Genomic DNA, 22994 nt, shown 5'->3' on the forward strand with positions numbered 1-22994 from the left:
TGTGGGCTCCCTGGACAGGTAAGTGTCCTTATTAAAAGCCAGCAGCTACAGTGTTTTGTAGCTGCTGACTTAAAAAAAAAAAAATTTGTGGCTGGGACTCCAGGATAGGAACAACCTGGACTATCACTAGAAGTCATGAATTTCACAACAAAAACATATACTGTATATGATAGAAACACCTAAAGAAAATAATGAGGCCTAAATGAATGTCTGCTGAGCTACCGGGATTACTATACAAATATGGATGATCAGGATGAGTATAACAACCTAATGAAGGCTCAGGTTGAAGCATAGTATATATATATATTTTCAGTATATAAAACATTTAATCATTTGTGGACACTAGGTGTGCTACTTGTGGCCAAAAAACCCTAACCAAAGTACAACCTATCCTTAGCACTTATTTAGGACCTTTATATTAAAGCAGATATACAGGGCACACATTATTGCAACTCTGTATTAACCTCCCTGGCGGTATGATTATTTCGGATTTTAGGTGCTAAAAGTGGTACAATTATTTTGCATAAAAATTTGGTGTTTTATAATTTACTTAAATCTGTCCAAACCAGAGTCTAGCAGACATCCCGGGTATGATAAAGTTTGAGAAACGAAATCATAAATTATAATATAATAAATAACTATAAATAATTATACCAAATAATAATATAACAATAATAAAAATTATTCAATAATGTAATCAAATCAAAAACACTGAAATTTGCTCAGTTGCAGAATGTTCACTGTCATTACTTTTCAGTATTTGATGATGGATCTCCCCATAAATCGCTATCGCTCAATTCTGCGAGTGATTCAAATTTATTATCGCTGTTTTCTAGCTGGTCTAAAATCATTTTTGATGTAAAGGGACAGTTTTGGTTGCTATGGACAATCTCCAGTTTCCAGGCATAAAGAACAGTTTTTATAATATAAAACTGCATGCAGAACACTGGGCAGACCACTAGGGACAAAGGGGATGTGAAATAATTACATACAGCAATGTAATCTGTACGATTACATTATACTGTATGTATACTGTGTGTTTTATTTTTTGAATTTGGCGCCGATCTCCGTCCCCGTGCATCAGAACGCTCGCAGGGAACGGAGATCGGCTCCGTGATGAATCGAGCGGAGGATGAGCCGCTCGTACAGTGCGGGGACATCGCTGGATCCAAGGGAGAAGATATATAAACCTCCTCCTGGATTCAGTGATGTGGTCCCGAGTCTGGCTCGGAGTTACCGCTTTTGGTGTAAAACTTCCACCCCAAGCCAGACTCGGGAATACCGCCAGAGGGGTTAATTAATTCTTCAGGATTTACTTTTATGAGCAGTCTATTTATTTGAGCAGTCTATGTACCTAAGCTTGACTTTGTATCAGCCTCTTGCAGTCCCTGTACAGCAGTGCTCAGACTGGGAGAGGGAGAAGCAGCACAAGCATTAAATCAATTCATGTTTTGACAGGAAGCAGTCTGATAAAAGGAGAAAGTAGTGTGATGAAGAGATGGGCTCATCGCAGTGCTGCTTCTCCTTTCACTGTCCAGTCACAGGCTAGGATCACATGGAGCCAGTCAGTTGTGCTTCAGAGCTCACAACCTAGTAAAAATATCTAAGGTCATAGCAGAAGAGGGTAGAGTGATAAAAAGATAACCTCATCCGTCTGCTGCTTCTACTTTCACTGTCCAGTCACAAGCTGAGGAAAGGTCAAGATCTTAAAATGTTACTTAACTAGAGCAGAAAATGATCAGGTCTCAAATTTTGCCTATTCTGAGACACCTTTTTCTATTCAAATTAGTTATTGGATCTATCAAAATGATCTCATTACCACCCATAGGTGAACATGTTCTTGTGTTTCCCGATGCATTCAGTGTGAACAAGACTTTTGTAGACACCTGTTGCAAAAATTTCAAAGCAGAATTGCAAAATAACCGTTTTTATGCATGTTTAAAAGTACAGTCCAAATGACATTTTCAAATCTAAAAGCCCAAAAATAATATTTTAAGAATATGCTCTTAATATGTACTGTGGCAAATTTAACATCTTTCTTTTTCTAGGATCATTTTTCACATATATATATATATATATACTGTTTATTTATTTTTAATTCTTCTAAGGTAGTTAAGCTTGGCAGTAACGTGACCCACTTTATAGCAAATTCCATCAACAATAGCATCTCGGGCTAAAAATGCACAATTTTTTAGAAATCCAAAATTATAAAAAGTCTATGTAGATAAAACAAAATCTTATATATACAAAAGAGCAAAATAAGTAATGTATAACATCACTGGAATCTTACCATTTGTTTTGCAATGGAACTTGTATTTTCTTTTTAATATTACTTTTTTTAATTATCGAGGTAAAATATATTGAAATTGAATATAATGTGCATACAATTTATACATCTTTGATATAGTTGAATTTGAAAAGTCTGAAAAGACAGTCACTGGCAAAGAAAATACTGTATGACAAATACTGACATATAGTTTTTGGGTCATATATACTGCTCGCAGTGGAATCAGAAGTGTACTTTTCTTTTTGTTTGTTTTAAGAAATGCCCGACATAAGGCACAGACCTTAGGATCTGTTTGGAGGGGAGATAAAGCTTATATAAGTTTGCTGAAATTTAATAAATAAGAACATCTTATAATATATAAACAATATAAACATTTATATGCTACATGCATACTATATAATTTAAAGTAATAATTTATATAGTGAAAAGTTGAAGCTATGTTCTCCTGATTTTCCTTGATAATGCGCAAACGCAAGCTGTGTCTATCCTGATCCACCTCCATCCCACCATTTTGTTTTCAGAAGTCAATGCCCGGACATGAGTTTGGGATGCTTTACATTGAGAATTCCAGCTTTTTTCGTCAATGCCCCGACATCCATTTTTGACCGGCATGGGATCCTTACATCTTGTCTCGTAAAAATATTGTTTGACCAGTGAATTGCCAGTCTTAATTTCCCCTAAAACAGTTACTTGGTGCCCCCGAATGTCAACGGCATTCGACTTGTCTGTGACCCATAAGCTCTCACTGTCGCACACAGAAAATTCTCCCCGGTGGCCACTGTGCTCTGCGGACCTTTTCCTCCGTGACGTCCTGTTTGTTGAGGGAGAGTGTCCCACAAAGTCATCCATTAGATACAAGGGTGGAGGTTCCATGGGTAAGTTGCCGCTCAAGAGCACGCGCGGCGAATTATAACGTCTCTGACGCTGATGCTTAAATAGTTCTGCTTCCAATGAGTGGACCGGCTGAAAGTCTGATTTCCCACTTTCAAGGCTGTCATCAACCATATCCAAGTCAACAAGGATTTCTGTCTTTGGTATTGTATTTTGCTGGTGGTTTTCCTTGGTGTTGGCCACCTGTTTGGAAGCTTTATTTTTTACAAGGTCGGCTTGCATGAGCTTTATAAAGAAAGAATTCATTGAGTTTTCGGGCAAATTACTCTTATCCATGGTGGTAGCGTGGATGCCACAAAGACAAGGAAGAAACATCACACAGAACAGGATGGACATCACCTTATTCACCTGTAAGATCTAAAAAGAAAAAAACATATTTTAATCAGGATTTTTCAAGAATAAAACAAAATGACTTTTTTATATAGCTATCATTTAATTCTGGCTTTCCTACCTACTATGTCGCTGTCCTGGAACAAACATGCACTATGAAAATCTGAAATCTTAGCCTACCATACCCTGGAACTTGCACCTTTTAAAAAAAGTTACACTGACAAGCTCAATATTTCTATCCTGACAAGCTCACTTTAAGGATTATATGACAGAAATACATTTTTGTCAATCTCAGAACAAAAATAAGAAACAAAACTGAGGTTTTCTGAATCTACACTATATTCAGCTTAAAACATTAGTAAACCATGTAAAATGAAACCTAAACGTCTTTTTTTTTGAGCCCCAATAGCCTCCAAAATGAGTGCTCCCCTCCTGCCGCTCCCAATTCCTGATTGGATGACACCTCTTGGCCCTGGTCATCACGGGCACACCTCTATTAATCCTATGGACTGCAGGCGATATGCGATCCCACCTACTCTCTGCCCCTGGAACCAACTAACAACGTTTTTTGATGGCTCCCTGAAGCACTGTCAGTGCATTACATATAAGGCAAGGTAGTTGTTTAGACAACTCTCATTAGTCAACTCTTAGCCCTTGTACACACGGTCGGAGAATCCGTCAATATGTGTCCTATCGGACCGTGTCGTCGGATAATCTGACTGTGTGTGGTATGCATCGGACTGATTCCGTCGGAATATCCGTTGGACCCAATTTCCCAGCATGTTGGAAATATTTCCCGACCAACTGGGCCGGTCGGACATACTCCGATCATGTGTAGCGAATTTTGATCCGACCAAGTGCCACGCATGCTCAGATCAAATTCCTACATCAAAGCTATTGGCTACCAGCCTGAATGTAGTCCCATCGTAACGAAATTACGTCATCACGTTCTGAAAGATCGGATTTTTTGACAACTTAGTCCGACCGTGTGTATGCAACAGTTTCGGACAAGATCCGAAGGACAAAATCCGACGGAGAAAATCCGACGGATTTGGTTGTTGAAATCTCCGACCGTGTGTACAGGGGCTAAGTCAACTCCAAACGTCAGGGGTTAGAAGTGTTTTTTAACCCAACTCATGCAGCTCTGCTGGGGCAGGGGTAAATTAGAGATGATCATGTAACACGTTTAAACACATTTTTCTGATATTTGGGCAGTTTTGGCAAATTAAACAATATGTTGGGAAGTGTTCAGGAAGTAGGGGAAGAAGACTGTGGCTTGTTATAAGGATACTAGAGTTGGGCTTTCAAGTACAGTAAGTTGTATTATCATCAAACTCATTCTGAGGTTTTCAGTGTCTACGTACAGTACAAATATGTTTCTTTTGATGTGAGTGTTACATTCTTATAAGCGTAACTAAAGATATGTTGGTATTGCGCTGCCCCTATATTAAATAACCCTCCGAGGGTAGGGGCAGCGCAATACCAACATATCTTTAGTTTCATATTAAGTGGATACGGTGTGATCCATTCCGGTAGTAGCAGCAGCCCTTGACATTTGATAGATCACCAGTGGTAGTGCAGGAATAAAACACTATCATTCTTATAAGCGTGTTTTTATTTTTATATTTATGTTATTGCATTAAATCTGGAAATGTGAAAATTAACCTCAAGCAGGAATATCAGCCATGTGGGGAGTACATTGTTTTCAATGAGTTGGATGACTTATAGACTTGCATAGTGAGAAAGACCGGTAAAGCGCAACCACTGTATAGCACTAATGTGCAAATATGGATACACAGATGTACTTATATAAGATGTACTTATATAATTGCATGTTGGATATTAAAGCAATGTTTTTAAAACCTTAGCACACATTTTAGAGTATTTACATAAAGCATATCTCTAACCAAAAAAAAAAAGGCTATACATACATTTATACATTTCATCCAATGTGTATGAATACCTCAACAATAGATTTCTCTTATTTGCTCTCTTTTGGTCTGTTAAATATACCATTAAAGCCCCATACACACTATCAGATTTTCTGCTGGTTTTTGTCTTCAGATTTACCAAAACCATATAATATAAGGTCAAATGTTAGGCGTTTCAATGTGTATGCAATCAGGCAGGCCCTTGTACTACATGGTTTTGGTAAATCTGAAGACAAAAACCAGCAGAAAATCTGATAGTGTGTATGGGGCTTAAAAGTGTTTTGTTAAATCTGTTCGATAAGTGCAAAAATACCTGTAATGCCGCGTACACACGACCAGACTTTTCGAGGGACTAGGTCCGACAGACATTCGATGGAGTTCTGGCAGAGTTCTGACAGACTTTCAGAATGAACGGACTTGGCCACACACAATCACACTAAAGTCCGACGGATTCGAACGTGATGATGTACGACTGGACTAGAATAAGGAAGTTCATAGGCAGTAGCCAATAGCTGCCCTCGCGTCGATTTATGTCCGTCGGACTAGCATACACACGAGCAGATTTCTCGGTAGGAACTGGGTCCAGCGGAGTTCCGGCGGAAAAATTTGAAACATGTTCCATTTCTAAAGTCTGTCAGACTTTTGCAAATCAAAAGTCCGCTGCAGCCCACACACGATCGAATGGTCTGCCGGAATCGTTCCGTCGGACCTTTGATGTTGAAAAGTCCGGTCATGTGTACGCGGCATTAGTCCTGCCACAAATTCAGTTTTATCCTATATTCTGTGTACCCTGCAGTCTCTTGTTAAACAATGTTATCAACAAGTGTGTTGAGATTACAAAACATACACCCCCCCCCCCCATGTTATGGAGATGAACAGAGAGGAAGTGCTCTGTAGTTCTGCCCTAGGGTGAAAACGTTGCTCCTCCATAGACAGAGTCGAGTGAGTGTTGTAACCCTAGAACAGGACTGATAGGGTTACCAGGTGGAAATAAAGGGAGAAAAATGCTGTCAACACACCTGAGGGCTGGTAAGCAGAAATCAATTATATTTTTGTTCTTGGGGTTTGTTAGGGAGAGTGAAATGTTTTTAGTTAATTTAATTATTTAAGTATTAATGGCATCAAATCGCCTTAAATCCCTCCTGTTTGCACTTCACAAGCTGTCAGTAGAGAGTGTTGAGGCTGAGATGAGGGCTGTAACCCACTAAAAACTCAGCCTTTGCGAGGAAGTGAGAGCGGAAAGGAAAGATTTTGGTAAAATAAGGTATTTAATTGTGTATATATATATATATATATATATATATATATATATATATATATATATATATATATATATATATATATATATATACAAATGTAACACAATGTTTGTGTGAAATTTAAGACACAGCAATTAAACCAGATTCATTGTCACTCCTCCTAAAGATTCTTTTCCACAAGTATCATGTTTTTGAATCCCCCAAAGCTAAGTTTGGCTTTCCTAAACCTGAATAATCCTTTTATTAAATACCATATGCCTAAAGCACCACTCCGACAGGCACCAGAAAAAAAAAAAACTTGCATTGGGGCCTCCCTGCACTGCAAGGATTAAATGTTTGGTAAGTCTAGAGGTGGAGGATTAGACTCACTCTTTGTTCTGCCAGGATTCCTCCATCTTCCTCTGAAGCCTATTTCCTAAGGTGCCCTGGCCAGCTGTTGCACTCTGATGCCATCACATACAATGCAAGGCGCATAGTCCTTAATTTTATATGTGAACTGCAAATGCCTACTACAACGCGGAACATTAACCACTTGCCGACTGCCTCACGCCGATATATGTCGGCAGAAGGGCTCATACAGGAAAACTAACTACCTCCTGTATGTGGCCCTTTAAGAGGCGGCCAGCGGGCGCACGCATGCCGCCAGCAGCAAGCTCCATGAGTCGGGTCGTGGGTCCTGTGGACTCGATCACCACGGGGATACCCGCAATCGCCTGAGAGGAAAAACGGGAAGATGCTTGTGTAAACAGGCATCTCTCCGGTCTGCCTAGTGACAGTGTCACTGATCTCTGCTCCCTGTGATCGGGAGCAAAGATCAGTGACATGTCACACGTAGCCCCGCACTCCCACAGTTAGAAACACTTCCCAGGGCACACTTAACCACTACACTGCCCCCTAGTGGTTAACCCCTTCACTGCCAGTGTCATTTACACAGGAATCAGTGCATTTGTATAGCACTGATTGTTGTATAAATGACAATGGTCCCAAAAATGTGTCAAAAATGTCTGATTTGTCCGCCATAATGTCGCAGTCATGATAAAAATCGCTGATCGCCGCCATTACTAGTAGAAAAAATAATTAATAGAATGAATAAAAATGCCATAAAACTATCCCCTATTTTGTAAACGCTATAACTTTTGCGCAAACCAATCAATAAACGCTTATTGCGATTTTTTATTTTTTTATCAAAAATATGTAGAAGAATACTTATTGGTCTAAACTGAGGAAAAAAATCTTTTATATATTTTTGGAGGATATTTATTATAGCAAAATGTAAAAAAATAATGCGATTTTTTAAAAAATGGTCTCTCTTGTTTTTTTGTTTATAGCGCAAAAAATAAAAACCGCAGGGGTGATCAAATACCACCAAAAGAAAGCTCTATTTGTGGGGAAAAAAGGACATCAATTTTGTTTGGGAGCCACGTTGCATGACTGCGCAATTGTCAGTTAAAGCGACGCAGTGCGGATCGCAAAAAGGGCTCTGGTCAGTAAGGGGGTAAATTCTTCCGGGGATGAAGTGGTTAAAGAAAATTGGTGCACGATGGAAACCTGCAAAAGCGAGAAAGGAGGTACGTTTTACAGCTCATTTCTCTACTAGACTTAATGAATATTTAACCTTTGTACTTTTTTTTATTACAGAGTTCAGCTTTTTGTATCTCATTTGTGCAGTCATACCACAGAAAGGGTAGCATGATGTATTTTGTAGTACATGCTGGCAAATTAATTTATCTTAAGGACTAAATTATCATTTTGAGTAGAGAAAAAAAAATCATCCACTCTGCCACTCAGAGCCTGGAGCCAGCAGCTACAAATACTGTAGCCACTGACTTTTAATATTAGGACACTTACCTGTCTAGGGATCCAGCGTGTCTTTACCCGAGCCGATTTTTCAATCCGCTCTCAGGTGCTCATGCCGCCATCTCGGCTTTGAGATTGTGTTTGTAGTAGAAAGTCAGTATACCGTGGTTCTATTTATTTACTAAGCATGGATTCGGTTGAACATTACAGCAGATGCCTGTAATCTTTGCAATGAGGTTGGTAATGGCAAGGCTTCCCCGATGTAGGACTGTACTTACAGTTAATAGTGTCTAGCCTAATGCCATGAGTACCCAGCTTCACACAGAGGATGGATCTTTGTCCTTATTTCAGCAACTAGGGGTGGAGACAGTGATGTACGCAGCAGCTGGGTCAACACAGAGTTGCCATTTGAACCATCTTCTCTCTGGAGAAGAAACACTTAAGAGGAGATATGATCGCAATATACAAATATCTAAATGGTGATTCCAGCATAGGGAAAAAACTATTCATTCTCAGGTCGCTTAAGAAGACACGTAGCTACTCAATGAAGTTGGAGAAGCAGATTAACCTTAATCTGCGTAAGGAGTTCTCTACCGTTAGAGAAGTAAGGATGTGTCGATAATTTTGAATAAAACTCTTAGATGGGCAGTTTAGTGAAAGCAATGAACAGGGATGTGGGAAATGGTAGACATAAATAGACACAAACTTATACACCCACACAGGCTCAACTGGATGGACTGATGTCTTTATTCAACCTTACCAACTATGTAACTACTTTATATCAAGCAATAAGTTTTAAACCCAATTAAGGTCTCATGTCTTCTTATCTCTTTACAGTCCGGTACCCTTGTTACCGTTCAGTAACAGCCACGCTTCTCAACACACAACTTGTATCTTGCAGAAGGGGTTGTGTCTGATCAGGTCTGTTACATTACTAAGGGTACTGGGTCTTACTCTAGTGCCTATTGAACTGCACAGTTCTGCACAGCTGCTGTTATAGTAATGCCCCTTCCACACAGGGCAGACTCCATTGGAGTCCACCTGCTCAGCAGGGAATCGGTCCACTCATTCCTGATGAGCAGGTGAATGGCTAGACCATATCCATTTTGCATATGCAGAGTAAACACAGACACAGCTCACTCTCCTCTTTGGGTAGTCAGGTGTAAATGGACCATCTGTCCATTTACACCTGACTATCATCGGATCAGATCCGCCAGACAGGTGTGGAATGGACCCTTATCTGTCTGTTTTTAGATCGGATCGGATGTCAGTTCATGTGTCCGTTGACACCCTCTGTGCCATAGAGGAGCCTGGAGGATCTGATTGGATTATGCTTGAAAAGCTGACAGGTGGATCCGATCAGTTTGCTATTGTAAAGGGGTCTAAGGTAGAAGTAATAGTACCAATCAACCTGGAGACTGTTGGTACACAGTCCTTCTATTTTTGTGATTTTAGTTGGACTTCACAGAATTTTCACATCAAACATGTACTTATACATTTGAAATTGAAAAGTTCCCATTTAGGTTGCATAAACAATACATTTATTAAATTTTTACCTCTTCATAATACATCTGTTTTGTAAAGCTCCCTAAAACACCCATGGCCCATTTCCAAGTATTGTGCAATCCTACGATCCCTGTTTACAATTTAATTTGCAGCTTAAATGGCCTTGGATATTTATGAAACAAAGAGAAACGTTAGCTGGCTTAACGAATGTCAACATTTGCCGCAACTTCAATGACTGAGATAAAATGTGACATCGGAGTTTTGAAATTGTTCAGCTTCCCCAAAGGAGCCAAAGCTTAATTTAGCAACCCAGCAATTGCAGATATGAAGATTTTGCAAAACACTCTGGTTCAAATCAGAATACATGATTCTCTTGCCTGTGTCGCCGTCCTCAGCTGAACTGAGGCCTTCAGTCAAGGCTTTGCCTATGGTGTTCACATGAAATAGAGGCTTTTGTAATTAAGTCCACAGGGTGTTCTTGGACCAGCTCACCAGGGCTGTCACTGAAGTCTGATCACAGATGGACGTGTATAAGACGAGAGACTGTGATTACATTAATCTGCATTTAGAAAACTTTCTCCAATTTTGCACACTGAAATTAAAGTGTATGTCTAAAAATATTTAGTGCATCTTTGCAGTGCATGCACATTTCATAATGCTTCATCTCTTTAAAAATGCTAAAAGGTACAGAAAAATGCCAGTTGACCTGCCAGACATTCAGTACACTCCTAAGTTGAAGTGACAACACAATGACCTCTGCAGCAATGAAATTTCAAGAAATGTTGTTCCAAGGGAACTACAGATTACCTCCCCCTATGTTATGGAGATAAGGGGGAGGGTGTTCTGTAGTCTAGCAGGGGAAAACTGGACAGGACTGACAAGCCACGGGTCATTTTAACCAGCTAGCAGGCCAGTTTTAACCCCCACTAGCGGCCAAAAAAGGGTTAAAATGACCCGCGGATTGTTAGTGGATGAAAAAGGGTTAAACCACGGCACTTTGCCGGTGGTTCGGCAGCGGTGCCCATTCAGTTCCATGGGCAGGAGCGGTGTATACACTGCTCCTTCACCGCTCCAAAGATGCTGCTTGCAGGACTTCTTTTACTGGAGAAACAAGAGAGGCACTTAACAGGCTGTACACTACGGTACACCACGACATGGCTGTTTTCACATAACACAGGCAGTGTATACACTACGGTACACCACGACTTGGCCGATTTCACAGAACGCTGGCAGTGTATACACTACGGTACACCAAGACTTGGCCGTTTTCACAGAACACAGGCAGTGTATACACTACGGTACACCACGACTTGGCCGTTTTCACAGAACCCAGGCAGTGTATACACTACGGTACACCACGACTTGGCCGTTTTCACAGAACCCAGGCAGTGTATACACTACGGTACACCACGACTTGGCCATTTTCACAGAACACAGGCATTGTATGCACTATGGTACACAACGACTTGGCTGTTTTCACAGAACACCAGTCAAGGAGTAAAAAAGTTGTTGCCGTCTTGGAGGCGGCCATGTTGTTGGTTACTAGCGGGCAGACTAACAATGTCCACTCATATCATGTACCATAGTGTATACGCTGCCGGTGTTCTGTGAAAAACAGCCGTCGTCGAAAACTGCAATTACTGCTGCTGGAGAGTCACTGGAAGTGACGTAATTAGAGATTTTGGTGAGTTGGCTCTTTTGACAGAACACCATCACCATATTTTTGTCAGGTATCAAACTGAAGAGTCAGCATTTACTTCCTGATAGAGATGCTGGCTTAGAGATGACATAACCAAAACCATAAATCTACTGCTGCAGAAGCCTGCAAGTTCTTGGCTGTGTGTATATTTTGATATTGGCAAAATATTTTCATGCAAACTTGTATATGCACTACTAGGTTCACTGTAACAAAACAAAAATGTTAATTAAAGGTGGTTTTAGACGAAAGCCCTTTGTAAAAAAAATAGGAGCTCCCTTTATAAAACTTTGGGCTCCATTGTTATCCAGGACTTTCAAGTGTTTTGCATAGGATATCCTTTGCCGCACACTGTGGTTCTCTGGACCAGGCCCAGCATCAGTACAGGACACAGTGGTGGGGTAGTGTGAAGAAAGACCACCACTTGGCGGGAGACACATTTTCCTATACACCTCAAAGTGTTGGATAACAGCTCCTGGGGGTCATGAAGATAAAGATGATTTACTTCAACACCCACCAGACAGGTAAGTATTCCTCTTCTTCTTCTACAGGGTAGTGCTGGTCATAATCTCCTGCCAGCTTATGGAGGGTCACTTTAAAGGCTAAGTTCACTTTTTTTTTTTTTTTCGAAATCCCAGCCCCCTTATGTACCAATATAGCATTTGTGTACTTTTTTGCAAAAATATCAAAGCTTTCCATAAAATCTACAGACTTTCTTACTGTCCTACATCCATGATTCCAAAAGTATCTATTGCTTCTGTCTTACGTCCTTACAGACTTTAGGTCATGACACAGGAAGGAGTTGGCCAGCGGCTCTCATTAACACACAACCTACATCATCCACCCTCCCATTCCCAGGTGCATGTTTTTTAAATGAAATGCAATCAATCGGTGATCACCCTTCTCACTAATTACACAATCAGATTGCATAGTGTATGGCCATCTTTATACAAGTACATAGAAGGGAGTGTTTCTGTCCACTCCCATCTGTCAAGTCCGTTCACATCTCTGCATAGCGGGAACTCGCATTCCAACATGCGTTTTTTTTAGCGAGGTGGGGAGGCGTTTTGGAGCATTTTCACTCATCACACATAGGGCAGCCCATCCACTTGAATGGGCTACCCTACACATAGCAATCGCCCCAAAGAAGCTTCAGAACTTTTTATTTAGAGCAGAGTTTTTGTTCTGCGATTTTTGGTGCTGGGAATTTGGTGAATTTAAAGTGGATTGTACAATCAGATTGTATAGTGTATGGCCACCTTTATACACCTAAAATTACTAGTTGCACTTTCAGTGTCATTAATTGTTAACAACACAATAAACACAGAAGCAAGCCCACATTTTGGCATGTGAACAAAACAAATAGCAAATGCTGCAAAACGCACAGTAAAAATCATGCAACCCACAAAACGCCAACATGTCCCTTAACCACTTCAGCCCTGGAAGAATTTACCCCCTTCCTGACCAGAGCACTTTTTGCGATTCTGCACTGCGTCGCTTTAACTGACAATTGCGCGGCCGTGCGACGTGGCTCCCAAACAAAATTGACGTCCTTTTTCCCCACAAATAGAGCTTTCTTTTGGTGGTATGTGATCCCCTCTGCAGTTTTTATTTTTTGCACTATAAACAAAAAAATTGTGCCAATTTTGAAAAAAAACGCATTATTTTTTACTTTTTGCTATAATAAATATCCCCCAAAAATATTTAAAAAAAATTTTTTTCCTCAGTTTAGGCTGATACATATTCTTCTACATATTTTTGGTAAAAAAAAAAAAAATAGCAATAAGCGTTTATTGATTGGTTTGCACAAAAGTTATAGAGTCTACAAAATAGGGGATACTTTTATGCCATTTTTATTGATCATTTTTTTTTTTTTTTTACTAGTAATGGCGGTGATCAGCGATTCTTATCATGACTGCGACATTAGGGCGGACACATTGGACAATTTTGACACATTTTCGGGACCATTGGCATTAATACACCGATCAATGCTAAAAAAAATTGCATTGATTACTGTAAAAATGTCACTGACAGTGAAGGGGTTAACCACTAGGTGGCGCTGTAGGGGTTAAGTGTGTCCTAGGGAGTGATTCTGACTGTGGGGGGAGGGGCTGTATGTGACACGTCACTGATCAGCGCTCCGATTACAGGGAGAGCTGAACAGTGACACTGCATCTCCTCGTTCTTCCTCACCGTGAGACGATTGCGGGTATCCCCGCAGACATCGGGTCCGTGGGAGCTGCAATCACGGTCACGGAGCTCCCGGTGGGCACGCGCAAGCCGCCTCTTAAAGGGCAACGTACAGGTACATTAATGTGCCTGTACATGCCTTTCTGCTGCAGTATATCTGCGTGAGGCTGTCGGGAAGCGGTTAAGCCACATATAGCACAGCAGGCTGCCATATGCATGTCATGGGAAAAACTTGACACAAAATGTGAATGGGGCCTGAAAATGAAATTTGTGCGATAACACGATAAGAACCAAGAGGCTCCATTCACATCTGTGCATTTCCTTGCATTTCAGAAATGCACTGCACCAAAAATCACTGTAAAAAACGCACCAAGCTCTGCTCTAAAAAAGAATTCTGAAGCATCTTTGCGGGCGATTGCTGTGTGTAGGGCAGTCCATTCAGGTGGGTGGGCTGCCCTATGTGTGATGAGTGAAAATGCTACAAAGCACCTCCCCACCTCCTAAAAAAAAAAAAGGCATTTGGGAATGCGAGTTTGCGCTGTGCAGAGATATGAACGGGGCTTGACAGCTGAGTGTTTCTGTCGATTCCCTCCTATGTACTAGTATAAAGATGGCCATACAGTATGCAATCTGATTGTATATTTTGTATTTATTAGACATGTGCATTCGTTTTCGTCCGAATGCATTTTCGTCCGAATTTCAGCTATTTTCGTTTTCGTTTTGACAAACGATAACGAAAGCACAAAATCCGAAAAACGAAAGATCCGACATAAATAAATGCTTTATTTTCGTTTTCATTGTTACAACAGTTCGATATAGAATAGGAGATTCGACATGACTCTGACAACAATCTGTGTCTATAGAACCTGTGGTCGAATGTGCTTAACCTTACCTCTATTAGTCCAAGATTATATAGAGAAAATATTCGACAGAGAAAAAAGATTTGACAGAGAGAAAAGATTCTGCAAGTTACTGTCCTAAAAAGTGTTTGGGGACCCGGGTCCTGCCCCAGGGGACATGTATCAATGCAAAAAAAAGTTTTAAAAACTGACGTTTTTTCGGGAGCAGTGATTTTAATAATGATTAAAGTGAAACAATAAAAGTGTAATATTCCTTTAAATTTCGTAGGGGGGGTTGTCTATAATATGCCTGTGAAGGGGCGCATGTTTCCCGTGCTTAGAATTGTCCCTGCACAAAGTGTCATTTATGCAGGAAAAAAAGTCCTTTAAAATCACTCGCAGCTATTATGAATTGTCGGCTCCGTAATACAGAGAACACTCATTGAAAAGTCATTGATAAAAAAATAAATAAATAAATAAAAAAAAAAGCGTGGGGGTCCCCCAAATTCAATTACCAGGCCCTTCAGGTCTGGTATGGATATTAAGGGGAACCCTGCCTCAAATTTAAGAAAAAATTTGACGTGGGGTTCCCCCTAAATATCCATAACCAGACCCTTCAGGTCTGGTATGGATATTAAGGGGAACCCCGCGTCAAATTTAAAAAACAATTGACGTGGGGTTCCCCCTAAAAATCCATACCAGACCCTTTATCCGAGCACGCAACCTGGCAGGCCGCAGGAAAAGAGGGGGGACGAGAGAGCGCCCCCCCCCCTCCTGAACCGTACCAGGCCACATGCCCTCAACATTGGGAGGATGCTTTGGGGGTCTGTGACCCCTCAAAGCACCTTGTCCCCATGTTGATGAGGACAAGGGCCTCATCCCCACAACCCTGGCCGGTGGTTGTGGAGGTCTGCGGGCGGGGGGCTTATCAGAATTTGGAAGCCCCCTTTAACAAGGGGACCCCCAGATCCCGCCCCCCCTGTTTGAAATGGTAAGGGGGTACAAAAGTACCCCTACCATTTCACAAAGAAAGTGTAAAAAATGGTTAAATAAAACAAACACACTTTTGAAAAATTCCTTTATTAAAAATAAAAAAATAAAAAAAAGATTCCAGCGGCGGTAATCCACTCTTGCTATCCAGCGACGGACGGTCATCTCTCCAGCGATGTCTCATCTCATCCAGCGCAGCGATCCTCCATCCTTCTTCTGTCTCCTCCACGGAGACACTGCAGGCATTCCGGCGGCTGACGTTTCTTATATACGGAGGGCGGGGCCACCCGTCACCTGACCCCGCCCCCCTCTGACGCAAGGGGAAACCCGGGGTTCCCTGTGACGTAGGAGTGACCCGCACCCCTCTGATGTAACACAGGCAGGTTTCCGTTACATCAGAGGAAAGGAATTTTTCAAAAGTGTGTTTGTTTTATTTAACCATTTTTTACACTTTCTTTGTGAAATGGTAGGGGTACTTTTGTACCCCCTTACCATTTCAAACAGGGGGGGGCCGGGATCTGGGGGTCCCCTTGTTAAAGGGGGCTTCCAGATTCTGATAAGCCCCCCGCCCGCAGACCTCCACAACCACCGGCCAGGGTTGTGGGGATGAGGCCCTTGTCCTCATCAACATGGGGACAAGGTGCTTTGAGGGGTCACAGTCCCCCAAAGCATCCTCCCAATGTTGAGGGCATGTGGCCTGGTACGCTTCAGGAGGGAGGGGGGGCCGCTCTCTCGTCCCCCCCTCTTTTCCTGCGGCCTGCCAGGTTGCGTGCTCGGATAAAGGGTCTGGTATGGATTTTTAGGGGGAACCCCACGTCAATTTTTTTTTAAATTTGACGCGGGGTTCCCCTTAATATCCATACCAGACCTGAAGGGTCTGGTTATGGATATTTAGGGGGAACCCCACGTCAAATTTTTTCTTAAATTTGAGGCAGGGTTCCCCTTAATATATCCATACCAGACCTGAAGGGCCTGGTAATTGAATTTGGGGGACCCCCACGCTTTTTTATTTATTTATTTATTTATTTTTTTATCAATGACTTTCAATGAGTGTTCTCTGTATTACGGAGCCGACAATTCATAATAGCTGCGAGTGATTTTAAAGGACTTTTTTTCCTGCATAAATGACACTTTGTGCAGGGACAGTTCTAAGCACGGGAAACATGCGCCCCTTCACAGGCACACTATAGACAACCCCCCCTACGAAATTTAAAGGAATATTACACTTTTATTGTTTCACTTTAATCATTATTAAAATAACTGCTCCCGAAAAAATGGCCGTTTTTAAAACTTTTTTTTGCATTGATACATGTCCCCTGGGGCAGGACCCGGGTCCCCAAACACTTTTTAGGACAGTAACTTGCAAATTAGCCTTTAAAATTAGCACTTTAGATTTTGAACGTTGGAGTCCCATAGACTTTAATAGGGTTCTAAAGTATGCTATATAGTTAGCTCCGTCGAATCTTCTTTATACATTCGACAGACACCATAAGCCTTCCAAGACAGATTCGACCGTAATTCATGTGGATTTTCGGACGAATGCAATTTTTGAACGAAAAACGAAATAAATAAAAACGAATTTCGGGAGTAACTAAATAAATTAAGTTTTTGGACGAAAACGAAATTCCGAAACGAAATATTTTACTCTGCACATGTCTAGTATTTATTGAGAAGGGTGATCACTGACTGATTGCATTTCATTTAAAAAACGTGCAGCTGGGAATTGGTGGGTAGGTAGGAGGGTGGATGATGCAGAATGTGTGCTAATGAGGTCAGCTGGTCAACTCCTTCCTGTGTCATGACCCACAGTCTGTAAGGGTGTAAGACAGAAGCAATAGATACATTTTGAATCATGAATGTAGGACAGTAAGGTACGTGTCTGTATATTTTATGGAAAGCTTTGATATTTTTGCAAAAAAAGTACATAAATGCTATATTGGTGCATAGGGGAGCTGGGATTTAGAAAAAAAAATGGTGAACTTAGCCTTTAAACAAAAACTGGCTAGCTGAGATCCCAACCATATGGGCAACAATATAATGGTTGGCATGGTGCTCATTTTGGCACAGAAGACTCAACAAATCCTTGCAAACTTAATTGAGCTCACACTTGTCCTATCATTACAGCGGTGTTAACGGGCTGCTATAACAGATTTTAATAAAGGGCAAAGCTGCTTTAACTAGTGCAGCAGCCATACATTGGATTGTCATTCTCAGTAGAGCCGTAACTAAAATCCCATTACAAAATGTTAAGTCGAGATTCAGGCAGATATAAAATACATAAATGAATGCAGCTCTGGATTAATTCATTCATTAATACACTCTTTAAATGTATATTTTTTAATGAAAGCAGTGTAGGTATCTAAATTTGACTTGGCATCAGCATTTTTCAATCCCTGTACAACAGAGCTCAGTCTGGGAGAGGGAGTAGCAATATAAGGATCCAAACAGTTGTGCTGCAGAGCAAGTAACCTGCAGCTAGGTGGTGAGGGCACGGTGACAGCAAGATGAGCTCATCAGTCTGCTGCAGCTCCTTTCAATGTCCAGTCACAGGCTGGGGGGGGGGGGGGCGGAGCAACATATGTAAGTGGTGCATAACTGCAGAGCTTTCCGTTACATAAAGACAGGGCTATGGGGGGTGGCAGGGCTGACTAACTTTTAGGACTGGACCTTTGGCAAGCAAAACAGCTCCCATAGATGTATTTTGTCTGTATATTTAGTTGTTTGCCTGAAGAAGTTCAGCTTGAACTGGGCCATATTATACAAAAAAAGCCCATAAACTGGTCATTTGTAATATAACTGAGTACAATTTGTCATCGTTCTATTCATATACATCTGCTAAATCCAAAACTGCAGATAAAAGACAGTTAAAGAGAAGTACTATTTTTCTTACAGTATATTGTGAACACCTAAATGAGAAAGAGAAGCAACAGTCACAGTTGTGCTTATTGATCTTTTGGGCCTAGGTAAAGCACATGTTAAAAGAGCAATACAAAACTGAAATGGACAAAATGCTTTTCTTTCAATTCTGGACAGAGAGGGGAAGGGTTAGAACCTCTGTTAAGTTTCAGTACATGCTTTCCGTAGTTAGGATAGTTAGGTTAGGATGACCACACATCCCCAGGACAAAATTTGAGGGACAATGCTATGGTTGTCACTGTAACACAAGGTGAGGGTAAAGCTCCCTGGGGGATGCCTGGCCCAGTGTGCCCTTGCTTTGGTGAGATTATATTTCCCTTTAAAGGGAATATTTTTCTTAATTCCAGCTCCCCTATGCACCAATATAGCATTAATGCACTTATTTTGCAAAAATAAAACAGCTTTCTAATTATTCTACACACGATTACCTCACTCTCTTCATAGCTGTTTAAAAACATTGCTGCATTACTTCTGCTTTACTTCCTGGGCAGACTTTAGGTCATGACACAGGAAGGAGTTAACCAGCTGAGGGTAGATGATGCAGGGTGTGTGCTAATGAGATCAGCTGGTCAACTCCTTCCTGTGTCATGACCTAAAGTCTGACCAGGAAGTAAGGCAAAAGTAATTTAGTAGTGTTTTTAAACAGCTATGAAGAAAGTGAGGTAAGTCTGTATACAATTCATGGAAAGCTGTTTTATTTTTGAAAAATAAGTACATTAATCTTATATTGGTACATAGGGGAGTTGGAATTTAGAAAAAAAAAAAAGGTTCTATTCCACAACATGTGTTGACGCCTGTAACTGTGGTTACATCGTCCAGCCCTCTAAAGTGGAACTATAGGCACAACTTTTTTTCATTTTGGATAGAGTAAGGGGGGGTTATAACCCCTGTTAGATTTATTTTCACCCTCTGTGCCCCATTGGGAATATTTCCATTCACTTCCTGTCCCATAGCCAAATAGGAAGTGAAAGGAAATCCCTCTCAATCAAAGGAATTCCTTTTGGGACCCCAGGTCACCAGAACTATTGTACCTATTGGAAGATTTCCGATCTATTACTGTTCTGGGGACAACCCAAAAGTTGGGTAATTTCATTTACTTTCAATGATAATGGTAAACAGGACAAATATAGGGTGAATCTCCGCAATGGAGGCACAGACAGCATTAAAAACTGACAGGTGTACTAATCCCTCTCCACTTGGAGCATTGGGAAAATACAGGCCTGACATTCTGACAAGTGTCACATGCTGAAGAGACTGACAAAGGCTTTAGCACTGGAGCAGAGGGAAGGTATGCCATATGGGTAGCCTTCTTCAAATTGACAGTTACTGCCCTGTCAACTTCTTAGTTAATCTCAGATAATCAGTTGATAACACACTTTGTTTTTTCCAACTCCCTATGTCCACAAGAGTGTCAATCACAGCCCTAAAGTTGTTTATAATTTTTATTATATAACACAGTTTAACTACCTGTAGATCCTGTCAGTAGATCCATTATTTTTCTACTTCCTATAACAGGGTAACAATGCTGTTCGTTCTGCAGTGAATGCGCACAGCAGCATTGTCATCCTGTGGACAAGGTAGTTTTAGATGGGCAAACAATTTTAAATAGACTTTGGAAAAAAAAAGTTTAAACCACATAAATCAAGGCTGACCTTTGTAAAAAAAAAAAAAAAAAAAACAGCAATATGTTTTTGTCCAACCCAAAAAGCATGTGGTAAAAAAATTAATTTGCATACTGTATATCATCAATACACAGGACCAGATTAAGAGCATCAGGGGCCTGGTGCTGAGGATTTTTTGAAAAATGCAAACAATTTTTGTTAAACAAATTAAATATTTAAACAAATTAAATGAAATAGGGGGGATGAGATAGAGGGGGAGTGAGAGAGAGGAGAGAGAGAGAGGGGGGGGAGCAAACGAGGGAGGGTGTAAGAGAGAGAGAGGGTGCCTTTTGGTAGTCTTATTAGGGTAGTAATGTGGCATGCATAACCATTTATATATCCATGCCGCCGCTATTTACATATCAATCATGTGTAGCCTGCACACAGAGCAGGGCTGGGCAGTATTAGTGACTCACTCAAACCTCTGGGCTGTGCCTATGTTAAGCAAGGGGAGTGGAGCTGCATCTCCAATAGCCCCTATGTTAACCCGGCCCTGTCAATACAGGTATTAACCCCATACAGTTACCAGAATACATATTATTTGCTATAGTGGTATAGTTGCTATAATCCTCTGTTGTGTGTCATTGGTATACACACTGAAGAGATTTTCCTTCCTGCAACCAAAGGTTGAAGAAAATAGCTCCATCTATGGCCGGAATTAGACTTCACGTTACCTCTACTCCCAGGGCCTACAACAGGGTTTCTCAACTAGGGTTCCACCAGGAGTTCTTAAGAGTTGTTAAGGGTTCCTTGCACAATGGACAATTTTTATTTCTCAGATAAGTTCCCACTGACACCATTGAACTTTTTAGCTATCTGTGAGAGGGTAATTCTTCCCAATGACAACAAGTGTAAGGAACATTCTTCCAAATGATCTGTCTTCCCACTTAATAAGTGTGCAAATATAAATCTTTCATAGCCAAACCTGTAAAATTGCATTGTTAGACCTAAAACCCAACCATAGGCAAAAGTTCTGTTGGTCGGAGGCTCATGCGAAAAATGGCAGCACTGGTCATTGATTTGTACAAATCTGACAGTCACCACTGACTGCTTCAGGTGCTTGTATATGGTGTCTACTTATCCTTGCCGGCATCCACCCCTAGCCACAAAAACTGCCGTGAGAAATGTGACCCAAGTTAAATCTTCACCCATCATCCAAATGGAGGTGGCACTTAGATAATTCCTATGATCCAAGCTGGCCCAAAGTAGGTGTAACATTTCTATTTTTGGAGTTCTTTTTTAAAAAATTGAATGGCGTTTGGAGAAGGGGACTGATATATTAAGCAAAGGCTGACTACAAAAACTGCTTTAACTCACTTTAGGGAAAGTAGAATTTTTAAGTTATTGTGCCATTAACTGTTGATCCACATGCATTAAAACAATTAGTAGGTGTAGAGTTTTACAACCGTGTTTTTGGCTCCCAGTCGGGATGTATAGAATGTTCATATAAATCTTGGTTCCACTGTAAAAGTTTCCTGTTTGGAAGAGGGAATTAAAGGCTAGCTCAGCAGTATGAGTCTTTGGAAGAGCCAGATCACTACACTAATAAAGCCCCAAGCTTCCAGTAATGAGATTACCACCACCATTTCCAGTATCCAGGTGCACCAAATGGACATGTAATTAAGGGCAGCAGTCTAAATGATACTACATGTGCTCTGCTGATAAATGGGCAAATCACAGGCATAAAAGGAAATCTTAGGCCCCTTTCATACAAGGCCTGATCAGGTCCACCTGTCAGTTTTTCGTGTGAACCTGATCGAACCCTTCATTCACCCCTATGAACCGGTGGTGTGTAAACTGACTTTCATCTGTTTACACCTGGCTACCTCGAGTCTGTTTAAAAAAAAATGGTAAGGAGATCCATCCTCCTCCTTCTAGGCGGAACGGAGGGCAGTCGGGGGTAAACGCACAGTGGAATCTGTTTACACCCACTGGTTCACAGAGTAGAGCAGGCTTGGTCTGTGTCCTCTGCAGAAGCTGAGTGGACATGGATCTGTCATTCCCCTGCTCTGCTCTGATGAGCAGGGGTTCAGTGAACAGATCCCCTGCTGACCTAATCCGTGTGAAAGGGGCCTTAGAACCTATTTATTTATTTGTGATGCGTTAACTTATACATTGAAATGAATAGGCTGCCAACCCATCCTAACATGCTAAAAATTGTTCCTGACCCTTTTTTCTCTAATGCAGAACATTGCAATGCACATTGCTTTAGTGTGTTAGGGCGCCCTTCAAAAGGAATGGCACCACAACACAGTAATATAATGCATTACCATGTGTCACGGTAATGTCTATGATAAAGCTATCAATACCACAATGCATAGTGTAAAAAGGCTCTAAAGATTTATTTTGCAAATCTGGCCAGCCTAATATCAAACACTAAATTAAAGTTGGTAACATTTTAAAAAAAGCTCTTCTCCTTAAAGTGGTATTAAACCCTCATGTATAAATCAGCTGACATGTAGGGTATCTATAACAGAAGAGACCCTATTGGTCCCTTCCGACCTGTTAGAGGTAATGAAATCTGAGCCACACATGTGTAGTTCAGACCACATTTACGGCACCCACGTGCATGATGTCATCACCGCCGGACCATGCAAGAGGCAAAACTAGATAGAAGGCCGGGCAAACATGGAAGCGCTGTTAATAATGACAGCTCAGTGCTGGAGGGCTACTAGTTTTCTACTACTATCATATGGCGATT

General features: G+C 41.1%; 1 protein-coding gene across 12 annotated transcripts in view; it reads right to left on the reverse strand.

The window, feature by feature from the left end:
* Window positions 1-1911: 1911 nt before the first annotated feature.
* NTF3 (neurotrophin 3) overlaps window positions 1912-22994 on the reverse strand; it is a 160557-nt gene continuing 139474 nt past the window's right edge. For all 12 annotated transcript variants that reach the window (XM_077468555.1, XM_077468561.1, XM_077468566.1 and 9 more), the window contains one exon: window positions 1912-3535. In XM_077468555.1, coding sequence (XP_077324681.1) covers window positions 2723-3535 — 813 coding nt within the window. In that variant the 3' untranslated portion in view covers window positions 1912-2722. The remainder of the gene's footprint in view (window positions 3536-22994) is intronic.

This window comes from Lithobates pipiens, unplaced genomic scaffold (genome assembly GCF_037356315.1).
Source record: "Lithobates pipiens isolate NorthernLeopardFrog02 unplaced genomic scaffold, aLitPip1_a1.2 Scaffold_8, whole genome shotgun sequence".
NCBI lineage: Eukaryota > Metazoa > Chordata > Amphibia > Anura > Ranidae > Lithobates > Lithobates pipiens.